This window comes from Microtus pennsylvanicus, chromosome 2 (genome assembly GCF_037038515.1).
Source record: "Microtus pennsylvanicus isolate mMicPen1 chromosome 2, mMicPen1.hap1, whole genome shotgun sequence".
Classification (NCBI taxonomy): Eukaryota; Metazoa; Chordata; class Mammalia; order Rodentia; family Cricetidae; genus Microtus; species Microtus pennsylvanicus.
The window spans coordinates 62,332,836-62,351,464 of NC_134580.1; the positions used below are offsets into that span (position 1 = coordinate 62,332,836).

Below are 18,629 nucleotides of genomic sequence, written 5' to 3' on the forward strand. Positions count from 1 at the left end.
GAGAGTTATTAAAGTAACATTTGTTCATCTTTTATAGGCATTTGCAAGTAAAATCACGGGCATGCTTTTGGAATTATCGCCAGCGCAGCTGCTTCTCCTTCTAGCAAGTGAAGATTCTCTGAGGGCAAGAGTCGACGAGGCCATGGAGCTCATTATCGCACATGGACGGTAATGTGTGCTCCAAGAACAGCGTTTCAGTTTAAACAATGGCACTGTGTATTTTCACCACATGCTAAAAAGCATGACAAACTAGAGGATAAGAGCACCTGTTGTTCTTCCAGAGGACCCAGGTTTGGGTCCCAGGACTCATATGGGGACTAACAACTGCCTGCTACACTCCAGTTCCAGAGTCTTAAGATTCCTTTTCTAGTTTGGTGCACTGATACACGTGCAGGCAAAACACCCATACATAAAAAATCAAAATGAAAAAACAAAGTAGTATATTGTTTTTCGATTTTTTTAAAACAATATCTTATAATTCCTAAGTGCAATAGCTGAATTTTTCATGTTTTATTCGGTCATACACGGTATTTGATGTTTAGAATTGTTCTATTCTGTTCCTGAGACAAAGCTAGCCTTGAGCCCTAACCTCCTGCCTCAGACTTGTGAGTGCTGGGACTTAGAGCTACCGTGTCTGGCTTAGAAACCGTTTGTTTAGAAGTATATCTGTAAGTTCCCTGAAGTCCACTCCCCATTGGGAGCACCCATGTAAGAGACCACATTATATACTCAATCTTTTACATTCTTGTGTTATGAATAATACTTCTGTTACGGCTCCACATTCACCTTAAAATTTTGTGCAGGTTTTTTCTCATCCTTCTGCAAAGCATATTAGTTTGAATATAAAATCTAAAAATAGCAAATAGTCCATCTACTCAAGGTGACAAATGTCAGAAAGATGCCATATTAGATGGACTTGCTCTGTCAGCCGGTTTGAAGCAAGAGTTACTTTAAATGAAATTTATATGGTGCTATGAACCTCAGACATCCAGTCACTGTTCTGCTGCTGTGAAGAGACACCATGACCGTGACAACTCTTTATAAAGGAAAACATTTATTTGGGGCTGGCTTACAGTTTCAGAGGTTTAGTTCAGTCCATTAGCATCATGGCAGGGTGCAAGACAGCATTCGGGCAGACATGGTAGTGGAAAAGGAACTGAGAGTTCTAAATCCTGATCCACAGGAAACAATAAGCTACTGGGCCTGGTATGGACTTTTGAAACCTCAAGGTCCACTCCCAGTGATCCGCTTCTTCCAACAAGGCCACACCTCTTAATCCTTCTCAAATAGTGCTACCCCCGATGACTAAAATTCAAACATCTGAGCCTGTGGTGGCCATTCTTACTCAACCCACACCACTGTGGTACCATCCCAGACCTTAGGTTGTAGAAGTGTAGACAAGTAGCTGAGCTCTAGAGCTCAATGGCCACCTCTCAAGGTGTTTATCTATTATGTGTGCGGTGTTCTGCCTACATAAATGCCTTTAGGCCAGAAGAGGACACCAGATTTCATTATAGATGGTTGTGAGCTGGGAATTGCACTCAGACTTCTGGAAGAGCAGCCAGTTCTCTTATCCTCTGATCCATCTTTCTGGACTTTAATGTATTGTGGTTTGTTTGTTTGTTTTTTAAAATTCTTTGCCCTATCTCTGGCGCTGTGAGCCGGCTGAGAATAGCTTAGCCCACAAGAAAGTTGGATTTTTTTAAATAAGATTATGTAAATATATGTAAGCATTGCTAATTTAGTATTTTCTGTTGATCAAAACTAACATCTGGTTTTATGCACTGAATAGTGAATTTACTAGTGGTAAATAGGACTTAGGCTAGAGAATTTGATTGCTGGTGCAATTGTGCTCTGAGTATTTTTCTGTATTTCTTGCTTTGTGCTAAAGTTTTAGCATCCCAATGAAGACTGTATATGTTGTCTTACATCAGGAAGCCTTAGCCATGTCTTGAACTGTATGTGTAGCAGCTAGTAGAGTTTTTTGGGTTTTGTTTGTTTGTTTGGTTGGTTGGTTGGTGTGGTTTGTTTTGTTTTTGAAGCCTGTCTTGGCAGCAGCATGAGAACTAGCCTTGAGTTTGCTCTGTAGTGCATGCTCCTGAGCTCTAGGATTGTAAGCATATTCCATGGTTTTAAATGTGTAATAAATATGAACAGATACTTTCATACTAAATTTCAGACATTTCACCTCTATCGAATGTAAAAGGGTTTCATTTATTTTTAGGGAAAATGGCGCTGATAGTATCTTGGACCTTGGATTATTAGATTCCTCGGAAAAGGTACAGGTAAGGGATTTTTTTGTTTGTTTAGTACATGTGTTAATGAGCAGTTAGAACAACAAAAAAAAATAGAAAAATAAAGCAGGACTTAGGAGATGTCTTTGTAAATAAAATGAATGGTTTATAGTACAGAAAGAGAAAGGTATGTGGTTGCAATATACAGAATCGAATCATAAAATTGATTGAATTAAATATTAACACAATACTGGTCACTTGGCTGTTTATGTTGAACACAGACTGAGTTAAGCTTTAGTGTTGAGATCCAGGGGGCTGAATAGCAGAAGAAAGAGGAGGCAGTGTAGAATCTTAGGAGTCACTCCTCCCAGAAGCTGTTGGTTGCCAAAGGTGCAAAGAAAACATAACACTTTTGTAGGTATGGTATGGTTTTTTTCTTGTATTTTGTAATTAATCTTCTGTTAATAATGTTAATCTGCTAGCTGAGAGGAGCAAACTCACTATAATCTCTTTCATTGGTCACATTAAAGAAGATTAGTACAAAATGTAAAAAAGGAGCTACCTGTGAATTCTGAACAAATAAATAGTAGCACACAGATTGGAAGGAGAAATCAAGACTTGACAAGTGGCTGTCTTTTTCAGCAGGAGGGTAAAGCTGAACCTTGTTCTGTCTTACCTGAAAGACAGCAAAAGCTTTTGGGGGGCATTTGGGGACCACTCCTGCACATGCAGGACCCACTGACACAGCATCGTGAGCAATTGATACAATCTCCCAAATTAAAAAAAAGTCACTGGACCAAACCCATAACAATATGGCAGGTAGAAACAACTTTCAAGTATCGTCTTGGGGCATGTGGCCATGTGAGAAGATCCGATGACACGGAGGAGGAAGGTTGGATAGAAAAGTGCTGGGGAAATGATGTTTTTCTGAGATAGAGACTCAAAAATTCAAGGTCAGCAGATTCGGAACAAACTGCTCTATAACTGTCCAGACACATTGAGATAATCAAAGAAAAGGAATAGTGATTTGAAAAACAGTGGATTACTTATCTGAAACTCATAGGCCATGATATAGAACTGTCAATCCAGAATTCTCTAGCTACTAAAAGTACCTTCATGGCATTAAGGTGAAAGAGTGGTTTTTGTTTTGAAGGTAGGGTTTTACTGTAACCCAAATTGATCCGGAGCTTACACAGAAGATCCTCCTGTCTTAGCCTTCCAGTGCTGGGATTACAGGCATGTGCTACCATGAAGGTGAACCCAGGGCTTTGTGCTTGCCAGGCACACATTGTCCCAATCGATTTGAGACCCCAGTCCCAACTGATTTTATTTTTTAGGAGATATTAAGACTTAGCATACATAAGGTTTGTGTGTTATAGCTCAGAGTTACCTTTAATATTATTATACACATATTTAAATATGAATGCTGTTCTGCTTTTCTTTTACTTTGAACGATTTCAGAGAACCATTTCATATATTTCATTTTTAAAAATGAGCACATAGGCCTCATCTGTCATACTTTGTTATTAGGAAAACCGAAAGCGCCATGGCTCTAGTCGAAGTGTGGTAGATATGGATTTGGACGACACAGACGATGGTGATGATAATGCTCCTTTGTTCTACCAACCTGGGAAGAGGGGATTTTATACTCCACGACCTGGCAAAAACACAGAAGCAAGATTGAATTGTTTCAGAAACATTGGCAGGTAAACTAACTGTCCTTACTGTTGGGATCGGGACTGGACCCAGGGCTCTGTCCGATGCTGAGCATGCTCTCTACCACTGAGCTACTCCTCCAGCCCCACGCTTTCTGTGCAGCCCAGGCTGGGGTCAAACTCATGTTCTTCCTGCTAGCCTCCCAGGGCTGTGGAATTAGAGGTGTGTCATCACATGGCCTGGCTAAAATTAGCTTTAAAATTGAATATGTACTCTATTTTATACTAGGTAGAAATGAGGCTTAGGGAATTTTTAAAAATATTATCTATCTATCTATTTATATATTTATGTATGTGTGAGACTAATTCTATGATTAGTTTTGAATTTAAATTATATTTCTGTTCTTATTTTTAGGATTCTTGGACTATGTCTGTTGCAAAATGAACTATGTCCTATCACATTGAATAGGCATGTAATTAAAGTGTTGCTTGGTAGAAAAGTAAGTTTGATGCATATAACTGCTTTTACAATTGTAAACATTTCTTTGCAAAGTAAATGATGGTACACTGTATAGTATTCAGTTTGTTTTAAAGCATTATAATCATAATTGTCAAGTATTTAATGATATAGCTAAAGTCCTTGTATATGGGGAGATGGCACAGTAGAGTTGGTAACAGTTACGGTTGGTTCCTGACAGACTTGGATCCTACTGAAGAGAAATCCTCTTGACAACTTTATAAAAACACAAGCACCGTGCTTGACACACAGTGCTCAGGAAGCCAAAGCCACTGTAATTGGTCCCAAGTGGGTGGCAGTAGAGTATAGAAATAGTCTTAAACACAGCCCACTTGAAAATGCATGCAAGTGCCACCGAGGGGCCAATGAGCGTGAATAAATGAAGTAGACATGCTTGGCATTGATCTGGCTTATAGAATTATTGTCTTTATGTTGATAGTCTGATACCCTGACTAGAATAACACGTGCTGCTGACCACTCAGTTGCATCACAGTTCCTAAAGCTATTTATTATAAAGAGGTCAAGACTCTTTTCCAGAGAGGTTGTACCATGCATCTACTGTAAATTGAATTGTGAAAGCTAGAGTCTACTAATTACCCCCACTAATGGTTTTTATTAGCACATATTAATTATGCACAATAATGAGTATTATGACATTTTCACCTGTTTGGTCATATCCCCATTCTTCTCACTTTATTTTGTCTCCTTCCTGCTCTCTTTAGTCCCCTTCTGCTTTCATGTCTTCTCTGTGATCGAGTGGTACTGTGTGTGTGTGAGAGAGAGACCGAGACCTAGTGGGTGTCATTAAGGTTGTTTACAGGAACATGGGCACTTGACCAGTGGTTAAATCAGTGAAGAAAATGGTCTGTCCTCCCCCGTCAACCATTAGTTGTATAAATTGCTAGGAAGATGTGGGCACTGTCTCATGCCCATGACTTGGTATTGATGGTCACAGCTGTTCAAGAACCTTGCTGAGCTCCACAGTCAGTTTCTACACTGCCGCTTTTCTCTGGCACAAATGTGCATACACGTATGCATGCACGCATGCATGCACGCACGTGCGGCTTGGGTAAAGTGATACAGATCTCCCATTTACTGCTGGACAGTCAACACTCGTTCTTAGTACTTTGACCAGTCGAGTCTGCAGTCAAACTGACCGCTGCAAAAAGAAACTAACAGAAGTGGACAGCAACCCTAAATGTATGGGCATAAACAGTTATTTAGAAGACAGTTTGATAGGTGCACCATATCCACTCAACAAAACTACAGAACTTTCCACTAGGGCCTATGACCTCCTCATCCATGGGTGTTTAGTCATATTTTAGTACTAAATTAATTGTCTTTAGCCAATCACTAAATATCATTTTCTGTTTAATTGAGCCTATTATAGTTAGAGGCATTTTTTAGGCTGGGACCACAATTTAACTCTTGACATGTCCAACTAAAATGCTCTGTGCATGGAACGTGAGTAGAAACCAAAGCTCTTACATATAAAAGTGTTTAGTGTGTTAACTCCTTTTTTGGTTGTTTGGTTGGTTTTTTTCAGGATAGGGTTTCTCTGTAGCTTTGGAGCCTGTTCTGGAACTAGCTGTTGTAGGCCAGGCTTGCCTTGAACTCACAGAGATTCTCCTGCCTCTAGTGTGTTAACCCTTTAGCTCATGAAATCTGATAGACTTCAGTCTAACTCAGTGATGTGATCTTTGTAAGTTATCAATTTCGAGTGGATTTAGTAATCTGTATTGTATGGAGACCATGAGGAGCACAATGAGGTCGTCAAGAGCCAGCTTATGCACATAAGCGGTGTTCAAGAAATAATGCTGACTTAACAAATTATTTTTGAAACTTATTTTTAAAGCATGCTGTTGGCTCCACCTCATAGCAATTAACTTTTTTATTCCTGTTATGAAAAATTAAATGAATTGTGAAAGCTAAAGATTTGTTAATTTTTATTTCCTCTTTAAAGCACTCTTCATCATTGTACCTTTAAGTTAAAGAAAATTAGGGCTGGGATATAGCTCAGTGGTAGAGCACTTACTTAGCGCGCACACAGTCCTGGGTTCACTCTCTCTCACTTCCCTTCCCCCAGAGTCATCACAGATTGTAATTTACTATGGGTCAGGAAAAGAGGCTTCTTTTCAGATTTCTTGTGTGGTTATTTCCTTAGGTCAACTGGCATGACTTTGCTTTTTTTGACCCGGTAATGTATGAGAGTTTGCGACAGCTGATCCTGGCGTCCCAGAGTTCAGATGCTGATGCTGTGTTCTCAGCAATGGATTTGGCATTTGCCATTGACCTGTGTAAAGAAGAGGGTGGAGGACAGGTAAAGTAAATCCAGTTTCTGATTTTATAAGAGAATTGGGGAATTTGTTAGGCCATTTTATAAAGAACAGTTTGGGTAAGGACCAAGAGACTGAGACGGGGTGTATGCACGTGGACCAGAACTAGCACTGTAGGAGAGGAACAGACTGAGGCAGAGAGCAATTTTGTACTTACTTAGGCTGGCAAGGTTTGTGCCTCTCAGATATTTGTCTTTAAATTCTAAAATTTTAGAAAATAAAGTTCTCACGAGCTGTTATTGTTTGTCAGAATTGCTTTTAAATGCCACTGCTGAATTTCTTCTAGGTTGAACTCATTCCAAATGGTGTAAATATACCAGTCACTCCTCAGAATGTCTACGAATACGTGAGGAAATACGCAGAGCACAGAATGTTGGTAGTTGCAGAGCAGCCATTGCATGTAAGTATTTTCCAGAAAAGGATTATGTCATGGGAAGCTATTTTTATTTTACCATTGTCTGAATTAGCCCAATAATCTATCTATAAAAGGCCCAAGTTCTCCAATGGAAAATGGACTCGCAACTAAAAGTCTGAGGTCTCCAGCTACAGGCCAAGCACTTGTTTTCTTTTGGAGATAGATGTTGGGAACTGTAACGGTCAGAGATAGCTGGTGAGCAGCTAAGGGCTTGTAAGGCTGAAATGTCGTTCTTTAAGCATCCTGTTGTCACCTGACTTAGAAGGATTCACCCCTGCAACATCCGCAGAGGAGGCTTGTTAAGCAGAGCCTGAAGGGTTCCGAGTACAAGCTTCGCCAACATTTGTTTAGGGAAGCCTAAGATCTCATGACAACCCAGAGTTTTTATTGGTGGCTAGTCCCAAAGAGTTCCTTGGCTGCACATCCAGCCGTGACTACTGAAATTTTTGAGGGAGGCATGTTTCTACTATCATATTGTTACAGTCAATAGTTTAGGTAGCACCCTAAGCACAGCGATGGAGGAGTGTACCAAAAGTGAGATTCTCAAGACAACAACCAGCTCTACATTCAGGCCTGTCTTATTAATGCTGCCCCTTTCCAGGATAAAGTTCTTATAAATTGAATAGTGGTGGTGACTCTTGTGCTGGGAATTAGACTGCGTGCAAGTTAGTGCTCCACTCGTTAGCTTCTGGCCGCACATTAGCAGGTTAATGCTTTAGTGCACTGGTTTCCTTCTGCAGATGAGCGTAAGATTGAATACTTTTTCAGTTGGTGTCTAGATTTTGGGTTTCAGTCTGGGAGGTTGGCTGTTACTGTGCTTTTTCTAGGATACACTTTTGCCAAATTGAAGTAATGCTGCTTATAAAACGTGCTGCCTGTACATTATTTATCTGATTTAAGAAGCAATTTCAGTTTTCTAGTGGGATATAAAACACTAGGTAACTTCTGAACTAGCCTGATTTTAGAGAGTGCTGCTATAATTTGATGTTGAGTTTTAATAATATAAACAGACACTATGGAAAACAAAGTACTGATTATAATAAAATAAAAAATTTCCAATTCTCTAGGCCATGAGGAAGGGTCTATTGGATGTGCTTCCAAAAAATTCCTTAGAAGACTTAACAGCAGAAGACTTTCGGCTTTTGGTGAACGGCTGTGGTGAAGTCAATGTGCAGATGTTGATCAGTTTCACCTCTTTCAATGACGAGTCAGGTAGGAAATGGCAAGTCTTTGTGAAGAGCTGTGCTGGAGCGTTTGCTGAGTGTGTCCTCTGAGGTTCTGGGTTACAGAGTCTATTCCCAAGCCCTGTAGAATATCAGGTTTGGGTTTTCATTATTATTACAATTAAAGGTATGATTAGATGAAGATTAATATTTTGATAGCTTAGAATTAGGTTATTCTTCTGTTCTTTATGGGAAGCCAAGGCAGGAGAATATGAAGTTTGAGGCCAGCCTCAGATACATAGTGAGATCCTGCCTAAAAAACAAAATACGTGCACGTGCACACATGTGTTTGAGAAGATTGTAACTGTACTGTAGTTACTACATACAGTTTCCCTTTTGTTTTCTATTTTGTCCTTCATCATATTGCATATCTTATTCTATTTTTGGTTTTATTGAGACAGGGTCTATGTAGCACTCCTGTTGTCGGAGGCTGCTTGTTCTTTCCTGGCCGCCCAGAACCGAAGTAATCACACAGAAACTATAGTATTTGCAATACTGCACTGGCTAAAACAGCTTTATTCATTAACCAATAAAAGCAACACATACACACAACTTCCACCACCACACTCACTTCCTAGGGCAGGCTAGTCTTGCTAAGCTTAGAGATCCTTCTTGCCTCCGCCTTCAAGTGCTGGGATTAAAGGTGTGCTGCAGCCCAAATTACAGAAACATTTAAAATTCCCTTCGTGCTTGGTAATTTATAGGTTGTTGTGTAATGGGTTTTATGACACATTTTAGTGTAAGTACTTAGAACTTAGTTCATTTAAAAACCAAAACTATAGAAGGGAAAGAAAAACTGTCAGCTCAGCGGCATTGCATCCCGTGAAAATTTTAGAGAGAGAATGCTGGTGTCCTTTCCTCTCTCTGTGGACAGAGTGGGTGGGTGTCCGCCTCTTACAGAGACCTCGTGTGACTTGTAAACCCAGTAGTTTTAGAAGCACTGGTTCACTGTCACATGAGAAGACTCAAGTTTACGGATGAGTTTTATGTCATGGACATGGTTTGAGTGATGATAGTTCACTTTTCTTGACTCAAGTCAGGATTACTTAATTACAAAGGTTTTTAAATGTACAAATAGCTTTAATTTCCTAATAGGTATTAGATATCTTAAATTTTAAAGTTTGTCTCTTTGTTTATGTATGAAGTTTACCAGTGTTCTAAAGAGACAACATCTAATACAACACATTGACTTTATATTCTTAGGAGAGAATGCTGAGAAGCTTCTACAGTTCAAGCGTTGGTTCTGGTCCATAGTGGAGAAAATGAGCATGACAGAACGGCAGGATCTTGTAAGTTAAATCTTACAGTTTGTAGGGTGAAACACAAAGGGTTTGGTTGAGTTTGCTTTGGTTTTTTAGAAGGTGATTTTCTTCCTGAAGAACATAGTTTACCAATAACAGGTCTAAGAAGTCGGGCACTGTTTCTCTTAGTGATCCTTTGGTTGATCCATTTTTTCTTTTTTTAATTTCTCATTAGTGTATATGAGTATTTTACATGCGTGCATGTCTGTGCACCATGCGCATGCAGTCTCTTCTGAGAGGGGGAGGCTAGAGTTACAGATTGTTTTGAGTCATTGTTTAGGTGGTGGGAATCAAACCCAGGTCTTTTTGGAAGAGCATCTGGTTAGTGCTCTTACTGCTGAGCCACCTCTCCAGCCCCAACTCATTCATTCTTGAAGAAACTTTACATGAAGCCTTTTCTTACCTCTTAAATGAGTAAATGAGTCAATGGACCGACCACAGCTTTGCTTGCTTTGGTACTTGGGAGAGAGTTTTTGTTTCATGTTCCCTTTGTAGCATTCTGAGATAAAGTTTCTTATATTTTAGGAAATATTATAGTTTAGGAAATAACCACAATTAATGTAAGTTTCTGAGCTTTTCTGGGAAGTTAGATTGACTTTAGTGCTTTGTTGTGCAAAGTAAATGCTATAGATTAAATTTTGTCACAGAAAATCGATACATGAATATAGAGGACAAATCATTGCAGAAATTTAATATTCATAAAAATAAATATTTCTGCGAAGAAGCCTATGTTTGGCATATTTAGTAGCAGAAATAGAGGAACAGTTACCACTTACTGGGCATCATTTGTCTATCCTGTGTGTCATACAAAATAAATTGGTAATGGATTCCATATGACTTTATTGTGCGAACTTTGATGTATTGTGTATATTAGCCACTATTTTGCTAGTAGATAAAATAACATTTAGGTAGCCCATGGGAGTACTTAGAGAAGTTAGCTGTAGTAAAGGCCCTTAGAGATCACTGATATAATAGCTTCACGTCAGATGAGAAAACTTGGACCTTGAGACAACTACTTTGAAGTCAAAACAAACAAACACAACACCCTTTTCTCCTTTAATCTGAACATTTTTTAACACATAGCTTATTGAGGTAGAATTGATTCTGCTTTTTAATACAATAAAATAATTTTAAAACTAAGTTTTATTTTTTCAGATCATATTACTTACCCCTTTTCTCTCTCCACACCCGGGTTCCTTGCACTTTTTCAAATTCATGATCGCTCCCCCTCCAGTGTGTTTTTGTGTTCGTTCGTGTTGCTAAATACATAGGCAAAACCTGCTCAGACTGTATAATGTCATGTAGATGTGTGTTTTCAGGGCTGACCATTTGGTACTGAATAACCAGTTAGTGTGCTTTCTCTAGGGAAGACTGTTTCTTCTGCTCTCAGTGTTACTTAGTTGTCTGTAGTGATTTGTTTATGGTTGAAACTTCCTGGAGTTCTCTACCTTCCCCCTCAGTCCCACCCATAGCATGTCTATTGTTCTTGGTCAGCTCAGAGTTGGGCAGTTATGAAACTTCAGAATTGATGTTGTTTATATTGCCAGAATTAAGGTTGCGTATAAAGGCCAAAATTGTAACTATATGTTCTTACTTAGGTTTACTTTTGGACATCAAGCCCATCATTGCCAGCCAGTGAAGAAGGTTTTCAGCCTATGCCCTCAATCACAATAAGGCCGCCAGATGACCAGCATCTTCCTACTGCAAACACCTGTATTTCTCGGCTGTATGTCCCACTCTATTCCTCTAAACAGATTCTCAAACAAAAGTTACTGCTCGCCATTAAGACCAAGAATTTTGGTTTTGTGTAGAGTATAAAAAGTGTGTATTGCTGTGTAATATTACTAGCTAATTTTGTAGATTTTTTTTCCCATTTGTCTATAAAAGTTTATGGAAGTTAATGCTGTCATAACCCCTGGTGGTACCGTAAAGAGATTAAATGCAAACATTCCTTGCTGAGTTTGTAGCTTAAAGGCCTGAGAAGCACTGGCACCTTTTGTCTATGATGGTTTGTTAGTTGCCAACTTCCAGGTCCGACCCCAGCCAAAGCTGACAGCAGAACAACATAATCTACACTGTGACTTTCTTTTCTGTGAGGGGAAATGTAAGATGTTCTGAACATGCAATGCTGCCTTTGTGGGAAGCATTTCGACAAAGGCTCTTGTATAGAGGGAATAGGGGATTTCAAAATAAAAAATTAAGTATGTTCTGTGTTTTTCTTTTAACTTTTTTATGGTGTTTAATTTGTGGTTGGCTGCAATTGTGTATCATGTATATGGAACTTGTAAAAAGTTCTTGACATCCAGATTTTAGAGACAAAAATCACTTTTACCTATAAGACCCACTTTTACTGCGGGTTATTTCCGCTGCATTGAGCTCCAGGATATTAAACGATACCACTAATATTTGCATGTAATTTGTTGAGTTGAGAGAGGGCACTTTTTCTGTACATATGGTGGGGCCAATGCACAATCCTTATTAGAGTCACCTTCTCTTCTTTGTACCTGTTCCAAGGCAGTTAGACAGGCTCCTGCCCTTCAGTCCTAGCCAGACGTTTGTGCTAAGGGAATTCAGTTATGTGTACCCAGCTGGGCACTTCCTGGTAACTGTAAAATGCTTTATAAGATCATGATTACTGAAAATACATTTTGGAAAATTTTAAATGTTCGTGAGCAGCTTAAATACTTTTGTATCTAGCCTTTTTAAAATATCTTGTTACATTTTACTTTTTTAAATAAATTACAGAAGAAATGTCAAGTAATTGAAGAAACAGTTTTTATTTATATACTTACACATTTTTAAAGCTAAGGGCAATGCACTGACATGGTTATATTCATACATTTTTTTTTAAGTTTATATACGTATGTATGGACTATAAGAAAGTTAAGAAAACCAGTCCACATTTTACAGTTAGCAGAGAATCATGAATGGCACCCAGCCAGGCCTTTTCTTTTTATAAGCAGAAGTGATGTGTAAGCATCAATTGGCACAGAAAGTTTGAGTTAACTGAAAACGAAGTGACAGGTTCTTTTGTTTTGTTTTTTAAACGACTCTATGTGGTCTTTGAACAATGCCCTTATACTTTGTGGACTTAGCAGTTTTATTCAGTGGGATAACAAGGGACAGAAAGTCCCCCTAGGACTTAAGTTGTCACTTTAAATATGAAAAATGGGAGAAGTTCTGTCGTCTCTCACCTATCTTCTCAATTCCTGCTAGGACTTCTGGCCTTGGATAATTGTCATGTCTAAAGAAAGGGACTGCACTTTTACTATATAACTTCTTTTAAAGACTGAAGCACATGGCATTCTCAACCCTGCTAACACTAAAATATTTGAAATTGAACCATAGTAGTGAAGGTTACTTAAAACTTAGACAACACCATGATGTATTATGTGTGTAAATTAGCCAAAGTGAGACATTGGTTGTTATGTCCAAATATTATTCTGAATTAAGAGCCAACAAGCATTTGAAAGGTATAAAACATCAACGTAAGTCCTGTGTGCACACAACAGGCTTGATCAGTAGTAAATGAACAAGTTAGTCCTGTGTGCACACAACAGGCTTGATCAGTAGTAATGAACAAGTTAGTCCTGTGAGCACAGAACGGGCTTGATCAGTAGTAATGAACAAGTTAGACTAGGGCACTTGAAACCCTAATTGCAAACTTATTTTTAATAGTTACTGAAAGAATAAAAATATTGATCAGTAGTAAATGAACAAGTTAGTCCTATGTGCACACAACAGGCTTGATCAGTAGTAATGAACAAGTTAGTCCTGTGTGCACAGAACAGGCTTGATCAGTAGTAATGAACAAGTTAGACTAGGGCACTTGAAACCCTAATTGCAAACTTATTTTTAATAGTTATTGAAAGAATAAAAATATTTAAAATAATGCAGAATGTCTGAGGTCTTCCTAAATCAAGAGTTTGGTTAAAATGCTTTTAGTAATAATAAAAGCAGTGAGGCTTTTTTTCTTTTTTTTTAAAGTTAAGCATAAAATGGCTCTAAATATAAAATAAAGTCATATAAAACAAGGTTCTCTTTTGGTCTTGTTTAGCAATTAAGTGAAACAGAACTGGAGACAGTTCAGGAAGACTAGGAGGAAACTTGACTGGTGTTTGGAGCTTTGCTACTTCCCACTTTGGCTTGAGAGAGGACAGCATCTCCACTGTAAAGATAGGGTTGTTTTGATGAATGCCATGACAACTACCAGGCTCAAGCTAAAAAATGACATCTTCCTTGAAGAAATAATTCTCCTGCTTTTGTATCGCCAAGATTTACTTGTGGCTTGTTAATGCAGATGCCTGGGCACTTGTCTGTCTCCGGTCCCTTTTCTGATACACTAAACAGTGGAAGCCAGTCATCTTCATAATAGAGAATTCCAGAGTGAGGACCAGAGAGCATCCTGTTTCACTTGTGGACATAAATCCACTACAAAGTTCTTAAGTTCTATGCAAAAAGTACAACTGTTGCTTAATCCTGGCTCTTGCTTGAGCACTGTTGGATGGATGTGCCTTTAGTGCACTGCCTGGGTAGTGGCTGAATGTACTTACACAGTATGTTGTATCTTTAAAATTCATAGGGACCACAAACTCAAAAAGATGGCACTTGCTGCCTACCTAGCCTGGTGGCTTGAATTTGATCTCCCGAACCCACCCACAGGTAGAAGGAGAGAGCCAACTGCGGGTTGTTCTCTGCCCTCTACCTGTGCATGCATGGTGCCGTTCACAAATAATAATCGTAATAAAACAGCATGGATAAAGATTTCATGAGCCTCTTTCACAAGTGTAGCGTCCAATCAATGGGTTAGCTGTATTTTGATGCAAGTAGACTTTCTCCAGGAAAAAAAAAAGTGTTCTTGTATTTGAAATGTCTGATGCAAAAAAGTGAAACTTGACTATTAATGTTAAACTGTGACAGGCTTGTGGCATGGGAATGATTAGATGAAGTTTATGAATCACACCTAATTCTTTTAAAAAATAGGATCTTTTTAAAATAAGTGCCCTGTAGCACAATTAATAAAAACCCAGAGACAGAAACTGGTGTTCTACTTGAAGGTCAGAAAAGCAAAATAACCAGCCACTCTGGCTCTTACCTATACCTCTGTCGGAAATGGCAATCCTGCCTCCAGGAATCTCAGAATGAGACTGTGCTGTGTCTGGAAGCTGTCTGCTCCTGTTTTATAATGCTCTCTAGTTCTGGGATCAAAGGCGTGCACCACTACCACCTGGTTTCTATGGCAGACCAGTGGGGCTGTTTTCCTTTCTGATCTTCAGGCAAGCTTTGTTAATTAAAATATAAATGAAATGAAATATCACTACAGCGCCTCATGCTTCTGGGTAGCCAGCAACTTCAAAGATTTTTTGTCTCGTAGAATCGGCTTCTAGCCTACAGAAGTGGAAGGCGTATGTAAATATCATTGTTGCCATATTCATTAATACATCTAGGGGATAAATACATTTGTGTTACTGTTCATTAGAAAAATTCTGCCCACAGAAAAAAATAATAATCCTCAACTACCCAAAAATGGATTGGGTAACATGAGGCACACGTAATAGTTGCCTCAATATGGAGAACAAGAAAACAAATGAAGCCGGGCGATGGTGACGCACGCCTTTAATCCCAGCACTCGGGAGGCAGAGGCAGGCAGATCTCTGGGAGTTCAAGACCAGCCTGGTCTACAGAGCTAGTTCCAGGACAGGCTCCAAAGCCACAGAGAAACCCTGTCTCGAAAAACCAAAAAAAAAAAAAAAAAAAAAGAAAGAAAGAAAGAAAACAAATGAAAGCATAGGTCACCAGATTGCTGCTTCATGGTAAGTATAGAAGCAGCAAAACTTAGAACGGGGACAGCAACAAACACTGAGCAATGCAGCACAAGGAGCTGTGTAATGTAGAAAGTGGTCTACAGTATATGGCCATTAGTGTGTTTGCTACGCTTCAGAGCCAGCATAACCATTTCACAAAAGCTTTTTATATGCTTTGAGAAAAAGGCAGAAACGAACCTTTAATTTTAAAAGATGCATGGTGCAGGAGTGTAGTTCACATACGTACATGTTTAGCATGTGTGAAACCTTGAGTTGAAGGCCTAGCACGCCCAAAGTCCAGGGATGTGGAGGCCAGAGGCCAGCTCTGTTGAGTTGGTTCTCCTGACTTTAGGTGGGTTCCAGGGTTCAAACTCATGTACTTAAATTTGAGTATCTTCCACAGCTACTTAATAATGAAGGCATCCTGAAAAAATGTTCTTTAAAAAGGAAAATTATATTTATTCTTATTCTATGCATATGGGTCCATGGAGCCCAGAAGAGGGCCTTGGGTACTTTGGAACTAGAGAAGGTTGTCCGCCTCCACGCGGGTGCTAGGAATTGAACTTAGAGCAGTTGTTGCTCTCACCTGCAGAGCCCCTGGCTTTCCCATTGCCTTGTATCAAGTTCACATTATCCTGCACATAGCCTATTCCAAGTGGCTCTAGTCTACACCTCCAGATGTGCGGACCTCCTTTCCATTCGAGGTCTTTCTGAATAGTAAACATGGCCTGTTAAACAGAACTCCTATACTTAAGTTTTAAAATGAAGAGTTTGGTGCTTGGCAATTTTCTGCAAGGATTTTATTTGGATTGAGAAGAGAACCTCAAGGCTCACTCCCGCAGGGCCACCTAGGGAACTGTTTGCAGAAACAGTGGATGTATGTGCCCAGGTGCCCTGTTCTGTTTAGAGCGGACTGACTATTCGAGGCTGTGGCAGATCCCTGCATTGTCCTCATGACGCTGATTTTGTAGATGTGAGCCATGGGGTGGTGAAGGCATCTGGGAATAAAGGAAATCTGTGAAAGGGTCAGTCACGTGTGCTTGTACGCTTTTGTAGACCTGGTACACGTCCGGGAAGCAGGAAGTAAAGGGGCTCTTGCAGGAATTTTGGAAGAGTCTATCAAATAGAGGAGTCCAGACTTAAGGATGTTCACACAGTGGGTGGCTCTGCAGCCACCTGGCAGTCTCTAGAGACCCTGGAGCGCCACCTCCCGTGTGAGCGTCCCTTACCGTGTGGCCGGCGAGGGACTGTGGATAGGTGGTCCGGGTGAGCAGGTCAGACGGACTGCAGCCGACACTCGGCAGGCCGGGCGGGAGCTTCCGGCTTGGGTCCGCAGGGGTGGGCGGGGCCTGTGACGTCAGGGGCGCGGTGGAGCGCCGAGCTCTCCCGGGAGCAGGCGCCGAGGGAGTCCTGCTCGGTGAAGGGAAGCTGGAGGGGGCTAAAGACGGAGTGGGGCGGGGCCGCCTGAGGGAGGAGCCTCTCGGAGGGGCGGGGCAAGCCTCTGCAAAGTGGGGCGGGGCCGCTTGGAGGAGCCTCTCGGAGGAGAAGCGGCCGTGGGTGGAGCCTCCCGGAGTCCCCCGGTCAATGGGCCGGCCAGAACCCGGGAGCGACGCGGCTAGGCGGGCCCGGAGCCGGAGAAGTGTCTGCTCTCCGCTCCGGCTCGGAGCTAAGTCGCCGCGCTCAGGCCCTGGGCTTCCGTAGCTCTGGCGGAGTCGGCGCGATGGGCGAGCCGGAAAGGCCGGCGGCGGCCAGGCCGGAGGAGGATGAGGTAAAGGTCGCAGTCGCTCCATCCTCCGCCGCAGGGAGGGTCAGGCCCAAACTTCGGGTCCGGGCTCGGCTGCGGAGTTCTGATCGTCACCGTCGGAGACCCGGTGCCTCCGGAAGGAAGCGCCCTCGCTGCAGGATGGTGGGGGAGGGGCGCGGGCGCAGGGCTCGCTCGGGGCTGGCCCGGGACGGCGGCTCTCCCGGTGTCTCCTGCTCAGGAACCCTGGCCGGGGCTGCGGCGGCACTCCCCTCCGCCGCCGAGGAGCGCGTGTGCAGGTGCATGAGGGGGCAGATGGCAGGCGGGGCCGCGAGGCCAGCTGGGCGCAGACCGAGCTGCAACGGAGTCCTCGGGGTGTCTGTTCCTTCCTTCACAGAGAATGAAGTGCTGTTATGCAAAGTGCCAAGGAGCTTAATAAATCTAAAATTAACTTACTTATCCCCTTTGCTTCTGTGCTACCAGAGAGAAGAAGGTGATTACGCACCATATTAGAAGAGTACATAGTCATTTAAGTTATTATTGTATAGTTTCCAGTACCCCATTTTTGTGGGGCAAATATTCTAAGATATTTGGAATATATGAGTAATACGTTTTTGTATCTCAGTGTGGTATCTTGAATTTAATATTATGGCAATTTGGAAGGGACATAAAAGTTTCAGCCCACGGACATTCGTGCTTAATTAAACTGGCATTTCTAGACAAAGATGTAGATGCTAGGTTGATTTTTAGTTTGTAAACATTTAGTAATAAGCTGTGACTATCCCTTAGTTTGTTCTCCTTGAAACAAAGGTCCTCATACCAGTTTCTCCACTCAGGTGAAAACTCAGACTTCTCTGGTTTGCCAGTGACACCAGGAGGTTCTGCCCTAACACCTAGAAGTTCACTTTTTTTTTCTTTTAACTTTTGATTAATAAAGACAGCAGAATTTTAGGCCAGGATGAATTTTAGTGAGTACTTTTAATGAGTTCAAAGGTTTTTGAGATGCAGGGATATCTGAAACTTCTATCTCTGGATCTGACAGAGCAGTGGGGCCTACTGGTGTCAGAACCATCTGCAGCTACTAATAAAGACCAAGTCCCTGAGCCCACCACCTGTACGTGTGACGAGCTCTGCAGGTGATCTTAGCGCACTGGATTCAAGGGTCATCATGTGTGTGTGAATCCACAGTGTCCATAGCACTCATCAGTTCCTCAGAATGTCCAAGATTGGAAAACTCCGAATGACACGCCTAAGACTTATCACTAGAACCAGGTTCAACTCCCCAAGTTGTTGACCTCAGCCAGGATTCCGTTGGTGGTGATAGAGAATAAAATGATACTTTTAAAAAGTACGTGGCTGCAACAGCACGCAGATAAGTGGCAGGGACAGGAGAGGCAGCCTGT

At 41.1% G+C, this 18,629-nt stretch overlaps 3 protein-coding genes across 11 annotated transcripts in view; 2 read left to right on the forward strand and 1 right to left on the reverse strand.

Annotated features, from left to right (window-relative positions):
* The window catches only part of Ubr5 (ubiquitin protein ligase E3 component n-recognin 5), a 110,052-nt gene extending 98,165 nt beyond the window's left edge, over window positions 1–11,887 (forward strand). For all 4 annotated transcript variants that reach the window (XM_075961160.1, XM_075961157.1, XM_075961158.1 and 1 more), the window contains exons 51-59: window positions 38–168; window positions 2,225–2,285; window positions 3,765–3,940; window positions 4,305–4,389; window positions 6,571–6,726; window positions 7,029–7,142; window positions 8,225–8,369; window positions 9,584–9,669; window positions 11,280–11,887. In XM_075961160.1, the coding sequence (XP_075817275.1) occupies window positions 38–168; window positions 2,225–2,285; window positions 3,765–3,940; window positions 4,305–4,389; window positions 6,571–6,726; window positions 7,029–7,142; window positions 8,225–8,369; window positions 9,584–9,669; window positions 11,280–11,492 (1,167 nt within the window). In that variant the 3' untranslated portion in view covers window positions 11,493–11,887. The remainder of the gene's footprint in view (window positions 1–37; window positions 169–2,224; window positions 2,286–3,764; window positions 3,941–4,304; window positions 4,390–6,570; window positions 6,727–7,028; window positions 7,143–8,224; window positions 8,370–9,583; window positions 9,670–11,279) is intronic.
* A 4,385-nt stretch (window positions 11,888–16,272) lies between these two features.
* LOC142843581 (uncharacterized) lies at window positions 16,273–17,400 on the reverse strand. Its single transcript, XM_075961168.1, has 2 exons — window positions 16,715–17,400; window positions 16,273–16,483 (listed from the first exon to the last, which is right to left on the reverse strand). Exons 1-2 carry the CDS (start codon window positions 17,273–17,275, stop codon window positions 16,403–16,405), a joined length of 642 nt encoding a protein of 213 aa, XP_075817283.1. The 5' UTR covers window positions 17,276–17,400; the 3' UTR covers window positions 16,273–16,402.
* Rrm2b (ribonucleotide reductase regulatory TP53 inducible subunit M2B) overlaps window positions 17,130–18,629 on the forward strand; it is a 31,451-nt gene continuing 29,951 nt past the window's right edge. For 3 of the 6 annotated variants that reach the window (XM_075961162.1, XM_075961163.1, XM_075961165.1), the window contains exon 1: window positions 17,130–17,253. In XM_075961162.1, the coding sequence (XP_075817277.1) occupies window positions 17,206–17,253 (48 nt within the window). In that variant the 5' untranslated portion in view covers window positions 17,130–17,205. Of the gene's footprint in view, window positions 17,254–17,438; window positions 17,526–18,629 lie in introns of those variants that run through there. The other 3 variants (XM_075961166.1, XM_075961161.1, XM_075961167.1) reach the window with 2 other exon arrangements.

Bases quoted from the DNA above. Each gene is read 5' to 3' on its own strand.
- LOC142843581 (XM_075961168.1), bottom strand. From the start codon at position 17,275: ATGGAGCGACTGCGACCTTTACCTCATCCTCCTCCGGCCTGGCCGCCG. The intron at 16,484-16,714 runs GTAAGGGACGCT...CTTTATTCCCAG, and splicing joins AGTCCCTCGCCGGCCACACG to ATGCCTTCACCACCCCATGG.